General features: G+C 40.1%; 1 protein-coding gene across 1 annotated transcript in view; it reads right to left on the bottom strand.

Moving 5' to 3' along the window:
* VEPH1 (ventricular zone expressed PH domain containing 1) overlaps positions 1 to 18386 on the bottom strand; it is a 221148-nt gene that overhangs the window by 155335 nt on the left and 47427 nt on the right. The window contains exon 4 of the mRNA XM_028103177.2: positions 11249 to 11415. Within this exon, the coding sequence (XP_027958978.1) occupies positions 11249 to 11415 (167 nt within the window). The remainder of the gene's footprint in view (positions 1 to 11248; positions 11416 to 18386) is intronic.

The raw sequence follows: 18386 nt of genomic DNA, 5'->3' as shown, positions 1-18386 counted from the left end.
TTGCAGGCTGGATTAAAAACTCTACAAGGTCAAGACTCAATTCTAATTTGTACTCTATTGTATACCCAAAGCCTAGCACAGAGCCTGGCCAGAAGATGAGTCAATAAATATTTGAGGAACAAATCAAAGGAAGACAAGTCTAGATGATTTTATAGGGTAGCATTTGAATAATCTCCACACTCCTCCCCATAGTGTTGAATAGTTATACATAATGTTTAAACGTACATATTGTCACATGTCATATACAAGATAACTAATAGGGACATAAAAAAGACATTTTGAGATGACTAAAATTATCCTACATATAAATTTAAACTTGATATTCATATCCAGTACTTGGAAGGGCCATGGCTAGTTTCCGGTATATGGCACATATGAATGAACAGTTCCATAAATGTTTCCTGTGCATTTGGGAGTGGTTGTATGTCCTTCAGGAGAACCCACAAGAGATCCCTGGCACATAAAGCAGAAGTGTCAGCCAGCTGCTCCGGGTCAGGGCAGCATACCTAACCTGAGTCTTTTAGGAATGGAAAATGCTTACACATTTCCTGCCCCATTCTATAAAATTCTATTTCCTAGTCCTTACTCTTCATGTCCTATTCCTGGAACATGAAGGTCTCTGTGACATGTGCTTCCAGTCATGCCAATTTTATTTAAACTCCAGCCATACATCCCAAGCCATGCAAGAGAATATTGTATCCATGTCCCATAAAGGAAAAGACAAAAGAAAAAAACAAGCAAGCAAGCAAGCAAGCAAGCTAGCTGGCACAAAGTGAATATATATGCTTAGGCAGAGTTGAATCCACAGAAGCAAAGAGAAGCCTTGAATAGTATAAACAAAGTAATTTTCCCAATTAAACAAAAGTTGATTATTTTGCAATTTCCTGATAGCCCAAAGCTTATTATGATGGTGATAGAAAGGATAGATATTTCTTGCAGTTTATCACACACATGAAAGGCAAGTGGTGCTTTGGGCTTTAGATAGATTATTCTTGGATAAGAAGGAATTTTATTTTCTAAACCCAGGACATTTCCTTAGGCTGCTCTCTTTCATGCTGCTTCATTGGGAGCTGCTTCATCTCTCAGAGGAAGCCGTGTCATCACTGAGACCAGAGTAGCCACTAAGACAGCACCCATGGCTGGCAGAGAGCAAGCCCACATGGCCTTTATTCAGGCCGTAAGCCTCATGGCACAGACCTCTGAAAGAGCTTCCCAACTGGCCTCCTGGTCTCAAGTCTTTCTTCCTTTTATTCTGCTGTCATTGTCCTAAAACCCCATTATAATCACGTCAAGACTTCAAAGATTTCTCATGGCCTATGGCTGGAGTCCCAGTGCCATGGCATTCATTGACGGCCATATCTGCTGCCTCTTCCACCATGAACTCTGACCCAGAGACATGCCACCGATCACCCACAGTTGGCTTGAACAGAGAGAATGCTCATGCTTTCAAAGCCCATCTCAAATGGCTCTACTTCTGGGAGGCCTTCCCCATACCCCAATCTAACACATGCAGGACCAGGAGCTAGATGACAAATAAAAGTCACCACACTACACACTCAAATACTCAGTAGCTATGCCTCTGCCTGACACATATACCTTTATAACAATCTAGGAGGCCTGATTTGAATTTGGAATTTTTGGCCTGTATAGAGGGAACAGAGAGAAATGACCCCTAGACCCCATTTCTTGCCCCCCTTTTCTCTTTCTACTCCTGGCTTTGCGCTGCAAGGAGTCTCTCATGCATGTATGTGAATACCCCAGCCCACATATGCAAGCTCATCTGGGATACCCCTCAGGCCTGTGGGGTCACACTGTCGGCATGGCCTGTCCTTGGGAGAACAGATCCAGGGACCAGGCCTGTTGAAGCCCTGGGGGCAGGAAGGAGATACATAGGAAAAGATTCCAAGGTCCCACTTACCTGGACTACATTTAGTAGGTGAAGGAATGCATGGAAACTGGGAGAACACGGAGATGGGGGCCAGACCAGGATCCTCTAAAGTAAGTAGCCCAGGGAAGCCACCTATCTCTGGCTCCTCCACTCCTTCCAGAGCAGAATTAATCACTGCCTTTTTTGTGATCCCAAAGCAGTATGCTGACAGGCTTAGCATCTTGTCATAGACCTGAAGTTTTGTCGATGCATCTCATCACCCCAGGCCATGGGGACCTTGAGGGTAGGGCCATCTGAACAAATAGCACCATAACTTAATTGGCAGCAAATGACACTTCAATTCTTATGCATAGAATAAAAGGTAGAGCTTTTGTGTGTGTGCACACGTGTGTATATGTGTGGTTATGTATGTACTCCCTCTTAAATTAGTCCTCAGGCTCAATTTTCTCTTCTAATTAATTTGGCCAGCATTAACAATCTATTAATCTCCAAAATTCTGTAGTAACTGTCACTCTTCATTTGCTAAGTACGCCTACCATACTGACAAAATATATATTCTTTTTAAAATTTTTTTTTATTTATTCATTCAAGACACAGAGATACAGAGAGAGAGAGAGAATATGAGCAGGGGGAGAAGCAGAGTAAGGGGGAGAAGCAGGCCCCCCGCTGAGCAGGGAACCCCCCCCCATGAGGGGCTTAATACCAGGACCCTGGGATCATGACCTGAGCCGAAGGCAGACGCTTAACCATCTGAGCCACCACAGCGCCCCCAAAATATATATTCTTAAAGCCATGCATCTGCTCCAAAGACCACCGTGGAACAGTCTATATATTCCACCACTCCATCTTCTTAATGTTCTGCAAATGGCTTCTTATTTTAAATAAATACCAAAAGTGACCTCTGAGTATTGTCAGCCAGATGATGCTGGGTTAGGTGCTGTAGGATTAGGTATGTGAATAAGAATGGTCTAAGCTGTTGAGAGAAAATCCAAGAAAATGACTCTCTCCTCTAGGGACCAGACCACAAAAGCAGTTCCTCTGGGTTTGGACGTTAACAGAGGGCTGACACTGCTATTTTCTGCCACTCATCCCTGTATGGTTGGGGCTAGAGGCCCAAGTCCTGGGGATAATAACAGATGGGCTCTTATGCGTTACTAAATTCTGTTTCTTTTGTTGGCTAGATTACAGCATGGTTTATGGCAGCCAAGAATACAGACTTAGCCCCAAAAGGCCACTTGGAAAATTGACCACCCAGCCTTTTCCTATAAATGGACCCTGAGGATTCTCTGGAGGTTCCAGCCTGAATCACTAGCCAGGAACTGCCTCCCTCCAGCTAGGAAGGATGGTTTCCTGAAAGAGGGATACCCAGAGGGCAGTGATGGAGGAAGGGGACCCACCTGCCTGGTCAGCCACAACATCCACCCCCACCCCTGCCCTGCTTCCTTTTTGCCCACTGCCTAATTAAGGAACATGAGAGAGAGGAGGTGAATTCAGCATTTCTCTGGCTCACTGCCTGCACACTTCAGTAATCAAGTGTGAGCTTACAAAGAGCTGCGTGATAAGCCATAGGAGGCAGGTGGGGCCTGCTTTAACATGATGAGGAGCGCTGATGGGAAACAAAGGTTTGGGTCGTTCCCCTGCTATAACTTCTTCCCCCACTAGGGCCCTGGCACAGGTAGGGTCCATTCACATCACCATGGCTATTTCCTAAACCCTTACTTCTTCATTCTGGGATCCACACTCAGCACCCACAATTCTTTCACTCTCTCCTCATTCAGTCCTCCCCATTCCTACTTCTCCTATCTAGCTCACCTTTCTGACTGCCATTGTCCATTGTGCCCTCTGGAACTCCCATCTGCTTCACAAACCACAGCCTTACAGCCTCAATTTTTCAGGGTGTTGAGGCCAGAAGTCTCAACGGCTAGAATTAGACTGGGTTTGTGATGTAGCCCAGCCTTATCTGTATGACTTTAGGAAAGTTACCTAACCAGTGACAGCCCCAGATTTTCTGTAAGTGGCAGTCTTAGGGAGGGCAATGTGGCTGTAATGACCTGTGAGAGACACAGACATTGCCCATATGGAAATTGGAGGGGCTGGTAAAGACGAAGAGGGTGTGAAAAGCCACTTCACTGTCACTCCTTTGTACCACCACAGTTGTTACCCCTCCAAACTTTGACTGTTCTGTTTACCAAAGGAAAGACTGTTGTGGGGAATAAGTGAGATAATGTTGTAAAACACCTATACAGTGTCCGGAACTTGACATTAGTTCAACCACTATTAGTGCCCCTTGTTTACCCTCCTCTGCTTCCTGTAACCAGCTGGGAACACTACAGGAGTAACTTGGAGAGGTTCCAGACCACCACAATGAAGTGAACAGCACAATAAAGAGATTCAAATGGTTTTTTTGGTTTCCCAGTACATATAAAAGTTATATTTATACTCTACTGTAGTCTATTAAGTGTGCAATAGCATTATGTCTAAAAAATGTATATACCTTAGCTAAAATACATTATTGTTAAAAAATGCTAACCATCATCTGAGCTTTCAATGAGTTGTAATCTTTTTGCTGGCAGAGGGTCTTGTCTTTATGTTAATGGCTACTGACTGATCAGGGTGATGGATGCTGAAGGTTGGGGTCCTGTGGCAATTTCTTAAAATAAGACAGCAATGAAATTTGCCATATTGATGGACTCTTCCTTTAACAAATGAGTTCTCTGTAGCATGCAATACTATTTGATAGCATTTTACCCACAGTAGAACTGCTTTCAAAATTGGAGTCAATCCTCTCCAACCCTGCTGCTGCTTTATCAACTAAGTTTATGTAAGATTCTAAATCCTTTGTTATCATTTCAACAATTTCCACAACGTCTTCACTGGGAGTAGATTCCAGCTCAAGAAACCACTTTTTTACTCCTCCAAAAGAAGTAAGTCTTCATACCTTAAAGTTTTATCATGAAGTTGTAGCAATTCAGTCCCATCTTCAGGTTCCACTTTTAATTCTAGTTCTCATGCTATTTCTGCCTTATCTGCAGTTACTTCCTCTAGTGAAGTTGTGGACCCCTCAAAGTCATCCACAAAGGTTGGAATTAACTTCTTCCAAACTCGTTCATGTTGATATTTTGACCTCTCCCCATGAACCATGAATGTTCTTACTGATATCTAGAATGGTAACTCCTTTCCAGAAGGTTTTCAGTTTACTTTGCCCAGATCCATCAGAGGAATCACTATCTCTGGCAGCTACAGTCTTATGAAATGTATTTCTTAAGTAATACTTCAAAGTTCAAATCACTCATTGATCCATAGGCTGCAGGATGGATATTGTGTTAGCAGGCATGAAAACATTAATTTCATTTTACCTGTCCATCGGAGCTCTTGGGTGACCAGGTGAATTGTCAATGAGCTGTCATATTTTGAAAGGAATCTCTCTCTCTCTCTCTCCTGCTCTCTCTCACTTTTTCTGAGCTGTAAGTCTCAACAGTGGGCTTAAAATATTTAGTAAACCATGTTGTGAACAGATGTGCTGTCAACCAGGCTTTGTTGTTCCATTTCTAGAAGACAGGCAGAGTGGATTCAGCGTAATTCCTAAGGGCTCTAGGATTTTCAAAATGGTCAGTGAGCATTGGTTAAAGCATTGGCTTTAACTTAAAGTCACCGGTTGCATCAACCCCTAACAAAAGAGAAGCCTGTCCTTTGAAGTTTTAAAGCCAATCATTGATTTCTCTTCTCTAGCAATGAAATTCCTAGATGGCATCTTCTTCTAAGAGAAAGCTGTTTTATTAACACTGAAAATCTGTTGTTTAGTGTAGTCACCTTCATGAATTTTCTTATCTTGATCTTCTGCATAACTTGCTACAGCTTCAACATCAAACTTTTCTTCTGCAGCTTCCTCACCTCTCTCATCTTTTGAAGAACTGAAGAGAGTTTAGAGCCTTGATCTGGATTAGGGTTTGGCTTAAGAAAATGTCAGGCTGGTTTGATCATTTATCCAGACCACTCACACTTTCTCCACAACAGTAATAAGGCTGTTTTGCTTTCTTATCACTCATGTGTTCAATGGAGTAGCACTTTTAATTTTCTTCAAGAACTTTTCCTTTACATTTATAACTTAGCTAAGAGGCCAATATTTGGCACAAGAGGCCTAATTTTTGACCTATCTTGGATTTTGACATGCCTTCCTCACTAAGCTTAATCAATCTAGTTTTTTATTTAAAGTGAGAGAGCTACTTTTCCTCCTTTCACTTGAACACTTAGAGGTTTTTCTAGGGTTCTTAGGTGGCCTAATGTCAATTGTGTTGTGTCTCAGGGAATAGGGGGGCCCTGGGAGAGGGAGATAAATGGGGAATGGAGGATCAATGGGGCAGCCAAAACACACACACTTACCTATTAAGTTTGCCATGGGTACAGTTTGGGGTACCCCAAAACAATTACAATAGTATCATTAAAGATCACTGATCATGGATCACCATAACAAATATAGTAATAATGAAAATGTTTGAATTACTGTGAGAATTATGAAAATGTGACACAGAGACACAAAGTAAGCAAATGCTATTGGGAAAATAGTGCCCATAGCATTGCTTGATGCAGGTTGGCCACAAACCTTTAATTTGTAAAAAGTACAATATCTGCAAAGTGCAGTGAAGTGAAGCACAATAAAACAAGGTATGCCTGGCTGCTTGCTTATTTCCCCAGGCCGAGGAGAGAGAAAGGGGTTGGGAGTCAGAGTCCTGGACTTGTCCCCTACTTCTTACTACCTGTGTGATAGGGGCAAGTTAACCTCCCAGAATACCCATTTTGAGTGGTGAAAAACAGAGAAAAAAATAACGCATCTTAGAGTTATTGGTAGGAGTAAATTAAATTGGTAGGATTAGATGCTAAAAAAAAGAAGTCCTTTATGAATGAGAAAGTCCTCTGCAAAATTAGGCACTAATACTAAGAAATATTCATGAAGTGACTTCTGTATGCCAGATATTATGCAAGGCATCAGGGACACGGTGGTGAATAAGGTGGTCTTCACATCTCCAGCATTTGCATCACAGCCAAGGTAGCCCAGAGAGAGAGAACAGTAGAGACAGATTCATTACAATGTGAAATTCGCTATGGCAGAGATGGCGGGGAAGGAAGGATTCAGAGAAGATTTCTGGCAAGAAACTGATATCTAAGTAGTTGTCTAAGGACTAGGAATAGTCAGTGCAGGAAGAGTGGTAGTGGTGAGGGAAGAACATTCTAGGTGAAGAACATAGAATATATGTATAAAAACTCAGTGCACTGAGAGAAGAGTGTCCATCTATGGTGTTTAGGACTGTATAATTGTTCAAGGTGTTGGGAGTTAAAGAGACCCTATGAGAACAGACAGTGGTCAGGGGCCTGATTATGAATGTCCTTTCCTGAGTCTCTCAGCCACAGAGGGACTGTAACTAGGTGTCTGATGGGACCTCTTTGAATGCCACACGTGGTGTCACCCTCACTCTTGGACTCCATCTTTTTAGGTGGGGAGACCCCCAAGTCTTTTCTCTCCCCCTTCCTATAGGTGAGCCTCCGGCTGGTTTCATTTACCTTTATGTCCAGCCTTAGCCCATGGGAAATTAATTGAATTAATTTACTCTCACTAGATCCCCCTTGAATTTTTATTGAACCTGCCTTTCCAAAAACTATGTTTTGCTCTTGCTTGTAGGCTGCAGATAAAATGGCATGCCAGTTGCCTCCTTTATGAAACCAAGTTTGGCCTTTTGGTCACCCCTCCCTATCCCCCATATCGTCTGGTCCCCAGGCTCTATTTGTGGTAGGCAGAATAATGACTCCCCAAAGATGTATATATACCCTAATCCCCAGAACCCATGATGATGTTGCCTTGCATGGCAAAAGGGACTTTGCAGGTATAATTAAGTTAAGGTCTTGAGATAGAGAGAGAATCCTGGATCATCTGGGTGACACCAAGGTGATTACATGGACCCCTGGGCGGGGGAGGCTCAGAGTCAGAGATGTGATGAGAAAAGCAGAAGTGAGAGGGAGGCAGGACAGGAGCTGAGCAGGGCAGCCAGCCTCCAGAAGCTGGACAAGGGCAAGGAAACAGATTTCTCCCCAGTGCCTCCAGAAGGAGTGCAGGCCTGCTGGCCCATTTGGGACTTCTGATCTCAAGAACTGGAGGATAATAAATTTGTGCTGTCTTAAACCAAGTTTATGGTCAGTTGTTTCAGCGGGGATGGGAAACAAGTACCTCACCCCTTCTGTGTCCTTCACTCCAAGCCTCTGCTTGAGTGATCCAGTGATCCCTCAACTCTACTCCTTGCCCAAACTCTACTATGATCTTGCTCTAACTTTCTGTCCTTAATTCTTTCCCAAATGGATTCCTCCACTTATGCTCTGGTATTCATTCTCTAACTTCCTCTAGCTCCTGGTTCCAGCTAGTACTTTGTTCCACATCTTCAATCTCTTCATTGTTCCTGAGTTTTATTTTATTTTATTTTTAATTTTTAGGCATAGATTGGTTTATTTTAACATGATTTAGACATCACAAAATCTTTGCAAGGCCTATCAGGAAGGTGATTATTCTTATATTATGGATGAAGAAAATGAGAAATATGGAGATTCAAGAGCTAGGAATTTAAATTAAAAAATTCAGAACAAGCTAAAATGGCTAAAAGCAAAACTGTCCTCCTTGAAACCTTGACAATCTCCAACCCTAGCCAGGAGTCCAGTGCATCTTGGTACCTTGACCAACATTCATTGAGTGCCTAGGATCTGGCAGTTCCTACTATATGTTTTTGCTTCCCCTCCTTTATGAATGTATTGGGATTTTGAGCACAGTTAAATAAAAAGACCCAAAATGCCCTACTAGTGAAAAGGGTCAATAGTTGTGAGGTTCAATTTGTATGTGTTTAGCAGAAGTAATTGGGACAGATCAAGGCATTCCAAAGGATTTATTTTAGTTCTCCTTATTTCCGCTAAACTTCTACAGTCATGCGGTCAGTTCCCAACATTCCCTCCACACACAATCCATAATAGATGACCACCACTCCTCACCCCACCCACCCAGGCAATGCTCTGAGGAGTACCCAGTTGCCAAATCTAAGTTCAGTTCCCCTCTCCGGGCTCCTTTACTTCTCTAGATCTTGATCCTGTTGAGCCACTTTACACCCTTTGGAGACTGCAACATCTTTCCCCTGGTTCTCCATGGTCTCCAATCTGGTCTCTTTTGGTCATTTATTCATTTCTGAATTCAACAACTTTCTATTGAAATCCTACTGTGTGTGCAGCCCTATGCTAGGGAGTGCATGTAAATATGCAGACACAGGTCCCTCAAGGAGTTTAGAGTGCACTGGGAAAGACAGTCATGCAAAAATAATGACAATATATTGTTCTAAGGGCAAAAGCAAAAATGCACACCAGGTAACATAGATGTCCCCGGTTCTCAGCCCAACCTCCCACCTAGCTACTCAAAGTGCGGTCTGAAGCATCAGGAAAAGCATCACCTGAGAACTTGGAAAAGGGCAGAATCCAGGTCTCCTTCCCAGACCTACTGAATTAGAAGTGTCTAGGGATAGAGCCCAAGTCTACACTCCAGTGTCCAGGACTCCCAGCCCTGTCCCCATCTCCTCAAGGCCCTTTGCCCCTCTGTTCCACCTGGACCAAAACTCCCATTCTTCAAGGCTAGCCTTGATGCCACTCCCATTGTGAATCTTCATGTTACCTATTTCTCCCTAAGGCAGAAATCATTGCCCCTCCTTCTGTTTATACCATCTGCAGAATATTTATCACCCTGTTTTATTCTGTTTGGTTTTGTGAATGTTTACTGAGTGCTATCAGATACTATGCCAAGGTCTGGGATACAGAAGAAAAGAAGAAATCATTCCTTACCACCAGGCATTTGTAGCCTATTGTGGTTAGTCATGCATATGACCATTCTTGCCTGCTTTCCTTTGAACAATTTGAACGTTGACTTCAAATGTTCCATTATTTACCTTAATGTTCACTCAGGAAATGAAACAGAGTTGCAACCATAACTGATAAAACCTTGGGTTGACCTTTAATCTTCACTTGTGCACATGTTTGGGTACCTTCCATAATCCATTTCTACTTTCCCCCTCCTGGCAGTCTTTAGACTCTATCTGAATATCTTAGGGGTTCAGCAGAAGCACCAGGGGTACACTGTGTGTCCTAAACAGAGAATATCAGGACTTTTGTTTGGATGTTGGTGGGGTGGGGAGAGGAGGTAGAAGCATGGTGCCTAGAGAGCCCCTTGGACCTCTATGGAACCCACAAGGAGAAAGCCTGCTGAAAATGGAAGCCAAAAATCAGAAATCAAATCTGAGAAATAGAGAAAAGGAAAACTGTTCTGTTTGTATTATTTGACTCCTGGATCAACCACCTCATCAGAAGGTATTTTTCCCCATTCCATTAGCTAATAAATTCCTTTTATCATTTACACCAGCATGGGTTGGGTATTCTGTGACTGATCCTCACAATCATCCTAATTATTACAATTTTGTATTTGATTCCAAAAAACCAACAACTAAGTTGCTATCTAGAAAATGAGCCTTTGCTCTCACTCCAGGCTGACTTTCCCACGTGCAGGTCATTTCCTTGGCCCTTTCTGAGAAACCAGATTCCTGGGACTGCATGGCCACACTCAACTTCAATTCAAGCTTTTCTGCCATAGTGACAGGTTTTACCTTTGTTCTGTTTTTGTGCCTGTTATGGTTAATTTTATGTGTCAACTTCACTGGGTCATTGAGTGCCCACACATTTGCTTGAACATTATTCTGTGTGTGTTTGTGAGAGTGTTTCCAGATGAGACTGGCATTTAAATTGGTAGAATGAGTAAAGCAGATTGCCCTTCCCAGTATGGATGGGCTTCCTTGAAACTGCTGAGGGCCTGAATATGAGGGGTTGAGCTGGGACATTTGTCCTCTCCTGCCCTTGGGCTGTGACTTACACCATCAGCCATTTGGTTCTGAAGCTTTCAGACTTGGCCCAATGCTCACACCATTGATTCTCCCACTCCTCAGGCCTTTGGACGCAGACTGGAACTACACCACTCGTTCTCTTGTGTCCTCAGCTTACAAATGGTGTACGGCAGGACTCCTCAGTCTCATAGTCGCATAAGCCAATTCCAGTTGCTCACGATATATGTGTCCTATTGGTTCTGTTTCTCTGGGGAACCATAACACAGTACCCAACCTCTGCCGTCACCTCCTCACTTTCACGGTTCTAGAAAAAGTGAATGAGGGCTTTCATTTAAAGATGGGTGTGTTTGGGTGCAGGAGGGAGGAAATCTGGAGCACACATCCTGTCCTCATACCCAGAAACATGCCTGGTTGTGTGGACCATCAAATATGTGATGTGCTTTTGCTTTTTTACCTCTGGTTGCTTTCTCTTCACGGCTACATGCAAAAGCCGGAGAAGATGGTACTGTTCTGGTTGTTCTAGCTGAGACATCAAGGCCAGGAGTTCTGTCAGGTGTCTGTTGATTGGCTGAGGCTGCTTTTCATACACAGCGGGCAACACCCTCAACAACATGGTATTGCCTGTTGAAGGAACAATACCGGGAATGATGAGTATTAGCTCACAGGCAGTAGAAACACATTTATTGTCAACGCAATAATCTTTGTGCTTATTCATTAAATAGTGTGGAGTGATGGCCAAGTCCTCCGCTAAAAATAACACAGCATCTTATTCTGGAAAATCACTAAAGTATGACTTAAATGGATTCCATAAAAGGGAATATTTTATTTATTTATTATCTAATGAAAAAGTTTTCCTGAGTAATGCACCATGGGGAAAAAGGAAAATTTGACAGTAACCAGACCACACCCTTAAGAAGGAAACAATTCTGATAAAGAATTCCTGACGAGAAACATTTGGATGCTGTTTAAATGAAAACTAAGCAGTGCCATAAGGATGAACCTGAACTGAAAAAAAGTGCAGAGGAATGTATTCACGTTCCTGAGAGATACAGAGGCATGGTTTAGACAACTGACATATGGAAACACTGCCTTATTTTTATGAATAGTTAGAAAAGTAGCAATGCAAATTTAAATCCCCAATTTCTGTACTATTTCAACAGAAGTTTAGACTCAGCTTGTTTGTCACACATGATTTGCCTCAAAGACACGTATGGACAACTTGATTTAAAACGGCAAAATCTCAAGAAAAGATATTGCCTAAGCTATAGGGACTTATCTGTGAACAACATATGGGAAACATCTGCTTATCACTTTAGTATGGATTTTTTCTCAAAATCCTCTCAAGTACTTAAATGTCCCAGGAGAATTGTTTTCCAGGAATTTCTTGAAATTTTTTTTGGTGTCTATTTACTTTAAATTTGGCTTTGTATATAGAAGAAAGACACAGAAGGAATCAAATAAGCAGCAGTGATTACACATATATAGACCTTTCTCAAACAGAAGGGACATGTCCATATATAAAGGACATTTAGATATGAGAATAGGACAAAAGGCTATCATTTTCAGAATATCAGTGACTAAAATTAATAGAAGGGTGATTCTGGATCAAATTAAATGTATATGGATGATGATAAATAATGAGAATTCCTTTTCCCACATGCGGTTCATAGAATTAGTCTCCAGCAGATTTCGGTCATATGCCCACAGAGTGCAAAGTATTAGAAATACTCAGGGTTTTTTTTAAAAAAAATGTTGTGTCCATACACAACACATTGCTTTATTTTGTTTGTTTTCTGTCTCTTTTAACCAAGAGCTTTTCCTTAAAAGATCAGGAATTTTAAATGTAATGCCCAGCCAGTCTGTACAGGGTACAACAGGTCCTAGAACTTAACTATGCAGACATACTGATCAATCTCTCAAGAATTTCATGATAAATAACATTCTCTTTGGAATTGAAGACAGGAAACTGGTGTAAGACTTTTGGTATAATACTCATTAAACACCCTGAAAGCCTTGAAAGGAAAAACTCCAGATTAGTCATTTTTTTAGCTGACTTGAATTTCGATCAAATGATGCAAAAATAAATGCATAAAATTTTTTTTTCTGAGTTAGAAACTGATGAAGACACTCATGTAGAAATCCTATAAATTCAGAGAAAAAAAGAGAAATCCTATAAATTCCATTTATAAACTAACATTTTTTTTAATTATGGAATATTTGAAGCCATTAGACAAATGAGGCAATAATATAAAGAATAGAGTTGTGCCCACCAGCCAGCTTTGTCAAAACAACCTCGTGCCAAAATCGCTTCCTATCCCACTCATTCATTTGCTTTTCTCCCCAAGGGCAATCACCATCCTAAAGTTGGTATTCATCATCTTCAGGAATGTTTTTACATTTTACTTGCATGTGTATCTACCAACAAACATTTTATAGTGTTGTTTTGCATGCTTTAAAATTTTATATCACTAGTTTTCATACTGTATAAATCTCTTTGCAACATTTAATTTTTTTATATTCAACATTGTGTTGAAGTTTTAGCTCTAAGAAGCTCTCCTTCACTTATTCTCACAGCTGTATGTGTTCTATTGTATAAATAGGCAACAATTTATTCATATACTCTATGGTTGAAAGACATTACCATGATGATGATGAAGATGATGATGATGATGATGATTTTACCAATAGTGCTGCAATTTTTATACTTATTTCTTTGTTCATAAGTGGGAGATCTTCCCTAGGGTACTGCCTCTGAGCTTAGTGTGCTTAGAAATTACCCGGGTATCTTGTTAAACCATAGATATTGATTCAGCAGGGCTTGAGAATCTGAATTTCTAACAAGCTCTCAGGTGATGCTAATGGTCCCTGGACCACATAATTAAGCAGCAAAGCAGAGGCTATGTCCCTGGGAGTTAAGTTTCTAGATCTTCCAAAATTTCTTTGCAGTGTGGTTATATTAGTTTTCTATAGCTCCTGTAAGAAATTACCAAAAACTTAGTGGCCCAAAATAACACAATTTCTTATTGTGAGTCTCACTGTGAGTCTCACTGGGCTAAAATCCAGGCATTGGAAGGGCTCAGTTCCTTCTGGGAGGTTGCAGAAGGGAATTGGTTTCCTTGACTTTTCTAGTTTCTAGAGACCACCAGCATTCCTTGGAGTTCCCTTCTTCCATCTTCAAAGTCAGCAACAGAGCGAGCACCTCTCTGACTCTGCTGCTATCATATCTCTTCCTCTGATTCTCCCTTGGGCCTCTCTCTTCCACTTTTAAAGAATGCTTGTGAATACACTGGGCCCATGTGTATCATCTAGGATTATCTCCATATTATATGTAGAAACCTTAATTGTATTTTCAATGCAATGAAACATAACATGTCCACGGGTTGTGGGGATGAAGACGCGAACATTTGGGGGGCATTATTCTGCCTACCATCATGATTATAATGATCTACACACCCACCAGCAGCATAAGTGTTTCTGTTGCTCCTATCTTTGCCAATATTTGGTCTTGACAGACATCGGTTACTGCCAGTCTGGTGGAGTGTGACATGGTATCTCATTTTTTTGTTGTTGTTTTCATCTTTATTTCCTTAACTGCTTGTGCAGTTAAGCACCCTTTTAATATGTTTACAGGTCATTTCCCCTTCCACGATTTGACCATTTGTATCCTTTGCCTATTTTCAATTGGGATGTTTGTGTTTTCTTCTTGATTTGTAAAAGCTATTTATTTATTCTAGACACTAGTTTTTTTAATCACGTCTAAAGTTGCAATGTCAATGTCAATTTTTAAAATTTCTTTATAGCTTATAATTTTTTGTTATTGAGATAGCTTTCTCTACCCTAGGTTCACAAAAATTTTCTTCTAAAAGCATTATGGTTTTGTTTTTCCTATTTGTCTTTAATCCACCTGGAATTTACTTTTGTACATGAGGAATGGATTTTTTTGTGTGTATATAAACAATTGTCCTAGCATTTATCAAGTTGTCAGTTGCTTCCCTTCTGCTTGTTTAATACCTTTTTCACATACCAGGTTTCTCATATGTCTGGGTCTGTTTCTGGATATTTATCATACCTTTACCAATTATACATTTTATTAATTATAACTTTATAATAAATCATTATATCCCATGGGGCAAATTATCTTCTACTTCAAATTCCTCTTGGTTCCTTTATATAAATTTTACCATTAGTTTGTCAACTTCCTTGAAAAACGAGGTTATTTTCCGCCCCCACTGGAGGTACAGACTAATTTGGGATAATTGACATCTTTATGAAATTGAGTCTTTCCATTCAAAAACATATGTCCTTCCATCTATGCAGGGTTTTAAAAAATGTTTTTCAATAACGTTTTGTGATATTAGCTGTGACTTTTTTTTCAGTTAATCCTATTTTTTATTTTATTATGTTATGTTAATCACCATACATTACATCATTAGTTTTTGATGTAGTGTTCCATGATTCATTGTTTGCATATAACACCCAGTGCTCCATTCAATATGTGCCCTCTTTAATACCCATCACCAGGCTAGCCATCCCCCACCCCCCCTCCCCTCTAGAACCCTCAGTTTGTTTCTGAGTCCATAGTCTCTCATGGTTCGTCTCCCCCTCCAATATCTCCCCCTTCATTCTTCCCTTCCTGCTATCTTCTTTTTTTAAACATATAATGAATTATTTGTTTCAGAGGTACAGGTCTGTGATTCAACAATCTTACACAATTCACAGCACTCACCATAGCACATACCCTCCCCAATGTCTATCACCCAGCCACCCATGCCTCCCACCCCCACCACTCCAGCAACCCTCAGTTTGTTTCCTGAGATTAAGAATTCCTCATATCAGTGAGATCATATGATACATGTCTTTCTCTGATTGACTTATCTAGCTCAGCATAATACCCTCCAGTTCCATCGACGTCGTTGCAAATGGCAAGATTTCATTCCTTTTGATGGTTGTATAATATTCCATTGTATATATATACCACATCTTCTTTATCCATAGAGCTACCATATGACCCAGCAATTGCACTACTGGGTATTTACCCCAAAAATACAAATGTAGGGATCCGAAGGGGTACGTGCACCCCGATGTTTATAGCAGCAATGTCCACAATAGCCAAACTGTGGAAAGAGCCAAGATGTCCATCGATATTAGCTGTGTCTTATGTATCTCTTAATTAAATTGATTCCTAGGTATCTCATTTTTGTTGTTGCTATTGTAAATAGAAACTATAAAAATGTATTATCAATTGTCTGCTGGTATTAAGAAAGCAACTGATGTTTATGTTGATCTTTCAGCCAGCAAAACTTGCTCAATTCTCTTATTAACAATCTGTCTTCAGAGTCCCTTAGATTTTCTGTATATAGGTAATCAACTCATAATAATTGATGATAGCTTTGTTTTTTTTTCTGTTCTTATATCTTATGCTTTTTTTTGTCCTACTTTACTAGCTAGAACATCCAATACTTCAATGAACAGAACCAGTGTCCAAGGTATCCTTTTGTTTTTCCTATTTTTAAGAAGTTTCTAAGGACTCATCATTATGTATATATATATTTCTTTCAATTTTGGTATTTCTGTTTATTAGCTTAAGTTTCTGTTTCCTAGTTTGGACATAAGTGTTGCATTTTATTAAATGATTTTCTGCATTCGTTGACATGATTATGATTTCTCCTTTAAATTGTTAATGTAATAAGTTAATAGATAATTCTAATGTTTAACCAATCTTGCAGCCTTGGAATAAACTCAACTTGGTTATAATGTATTTTTATGCATATGTTACTAAGTTTGTTTGGCTAATATTTTATTTAGAGCTCTTGCATCTATGTTCTTGAGTGAGGTTGGCCTTCTTTTCTTGTACTGTCCTTGTCTCTTTTTAGTATCATAGTTACTACACATATAGAAAGTATTTAGCACATTCCTGCACACTTTATTCTCAGAAGCAGTTTGTATAAGATGAGATTTAGGGGCGCCTGGGTGGTTCAGTCATTAAGCGTTTGCCTTCGGCTCAGGTCATGGTCCCAGGGTCCTGGGATCAAGCCCACATCGGGCTCCCTGCTCAACAGGAAGCCTGCTTCTCCCTTCCCCACTCCCCCTGCTTGTGTTCCTTCTCTCGCTGTGTCTCTCTCTGTGAAATAAATAAATAAAATCTTAAAAAAAAAAAGGTGAGGTTTATATGTTCCTTGAATGTTTGGTAGAACTTGCTTATCAAACTTTCTGGACAATGCACTATATATTTCATTATTTCAAACTTTGTGTAGTTTAAGTTTTTGTATCCTTCAGCAGTTTTTTTTGGAATTTGAAACTATGTTACTAAATAATTCTAAATAAAGTGTTTATATTTTATCCTCTTTTCCCTTAAAGTTATTTCCAATTGATACAACTATAGCTATCCTAGCTTTTTTGAATTGCACTTGTTTGGTATATTCTCTCCCTGCTCCTTTAGACATTTCTAGATTTTTATGTTTTATGTGTGGCTCTTCTAAGTGACCTATAGCCGGGATTTTAAAAATATTCCTACTTGACGTCTTAATTCTCTTAACTGGAAAGTTTGTTTTATTAATAGTTATGATGATTATTGGTATATTTGGATTTATCTTTACATTGTGTTGTTTTTTGTTCATCTTGCTTTGTCTATGTTTGTTTCCCCTTCTTTACTGCTTTCTATTGAAAAAGGTTTGTTTAATTCTATTTCTTCTATTTGAACATTCTATTTCCTTTTGGTTTCCATGGCTGTCTTTAAAAAGATAAACATTCTGGAACTAACAAAGCAAAATTAATTTCTCTATCATCTTCCTGAACAATGAAAGGACTTGAGAATACTTCACTGGACTTAAAGAGTACATTTTGGATGATTTTCTCAGGTCCCTCTTCCAGTTCTTTAATATTCTCTTCAGCTTTGCCTATTTGCCATTTAACCCATTCCTTGAGGTTTTAAAAATTTCAATTAATTTTTTTTATTTGTAGAAGTTACATATGTTCCTTTAAAAAATCTGCCTAGTCTTTTTCTTTTGATAATGTCTTTTTCTTTGTTCATGTTTCCAACTCCTTGTGGGTCTAAAATAATTTTAAACACACTTATTTTCTAGTTCCTAGCTGGTATTTTAAATAAATGAAGTTCTCGGGAGAAGGGTACCTAATCCTTTTTTTGTATCTGCTGATTCTCATCTGTAGTGGGTTGTTTCCTCACACGTTTAAATATTTTTATTGTGAATTTGTTTTTACTGTGGCAGAAAGTATACATTTGAATCTTGTACATGTGTGTGAGGGCGGACCCACCACCACAAACTCTTAGGGACCCTGCAGGGTTCAGTCAAAGAGAGACATGCTTACTTCTCCCTTACTTGTGTTAAGACAGAGGGTGGGGCTATATCCACTGAAATGCAATAAGTAACTCTCTGAGGGTCTGGCTTTAGGTGAGGCTCTTACTTCCAACTCCTAATCCAGCCTAAGCTTTGCTCCCACATGGTCATTAACACTTGGTTGCTACAGAACTGGTAACCCTTACTTCCCTCTATGTCCCTCCAGGAGAGCCCTAGCACCAGCTCTCAGGCTTACAAGTTTGGTTTTGGTTCCCCCCTGTAGTTGGCCCCTGATAC

The sequence above is a fragment of the Eumetopias jubatus genome, unplaced genomic scaffold (assembly GCF_037043125.1).
Source record: "Eumetopias jubatus isolate StellerSeaLion01/CBP00866 unplaced genomic scaffold, mEumJub1_p1.0 scaffold_1, whole genome shotgun sequence".
NCBI classification, from domain to species: Eukaryota; Metazoa; Chordata; class Mammalia; order Carnivora; family Otariidae; genus Eumetopias; species Eumetopias jubatus.
This window is presented reverse-complemented; position numbering and strand designations above follow the sequence as displayed.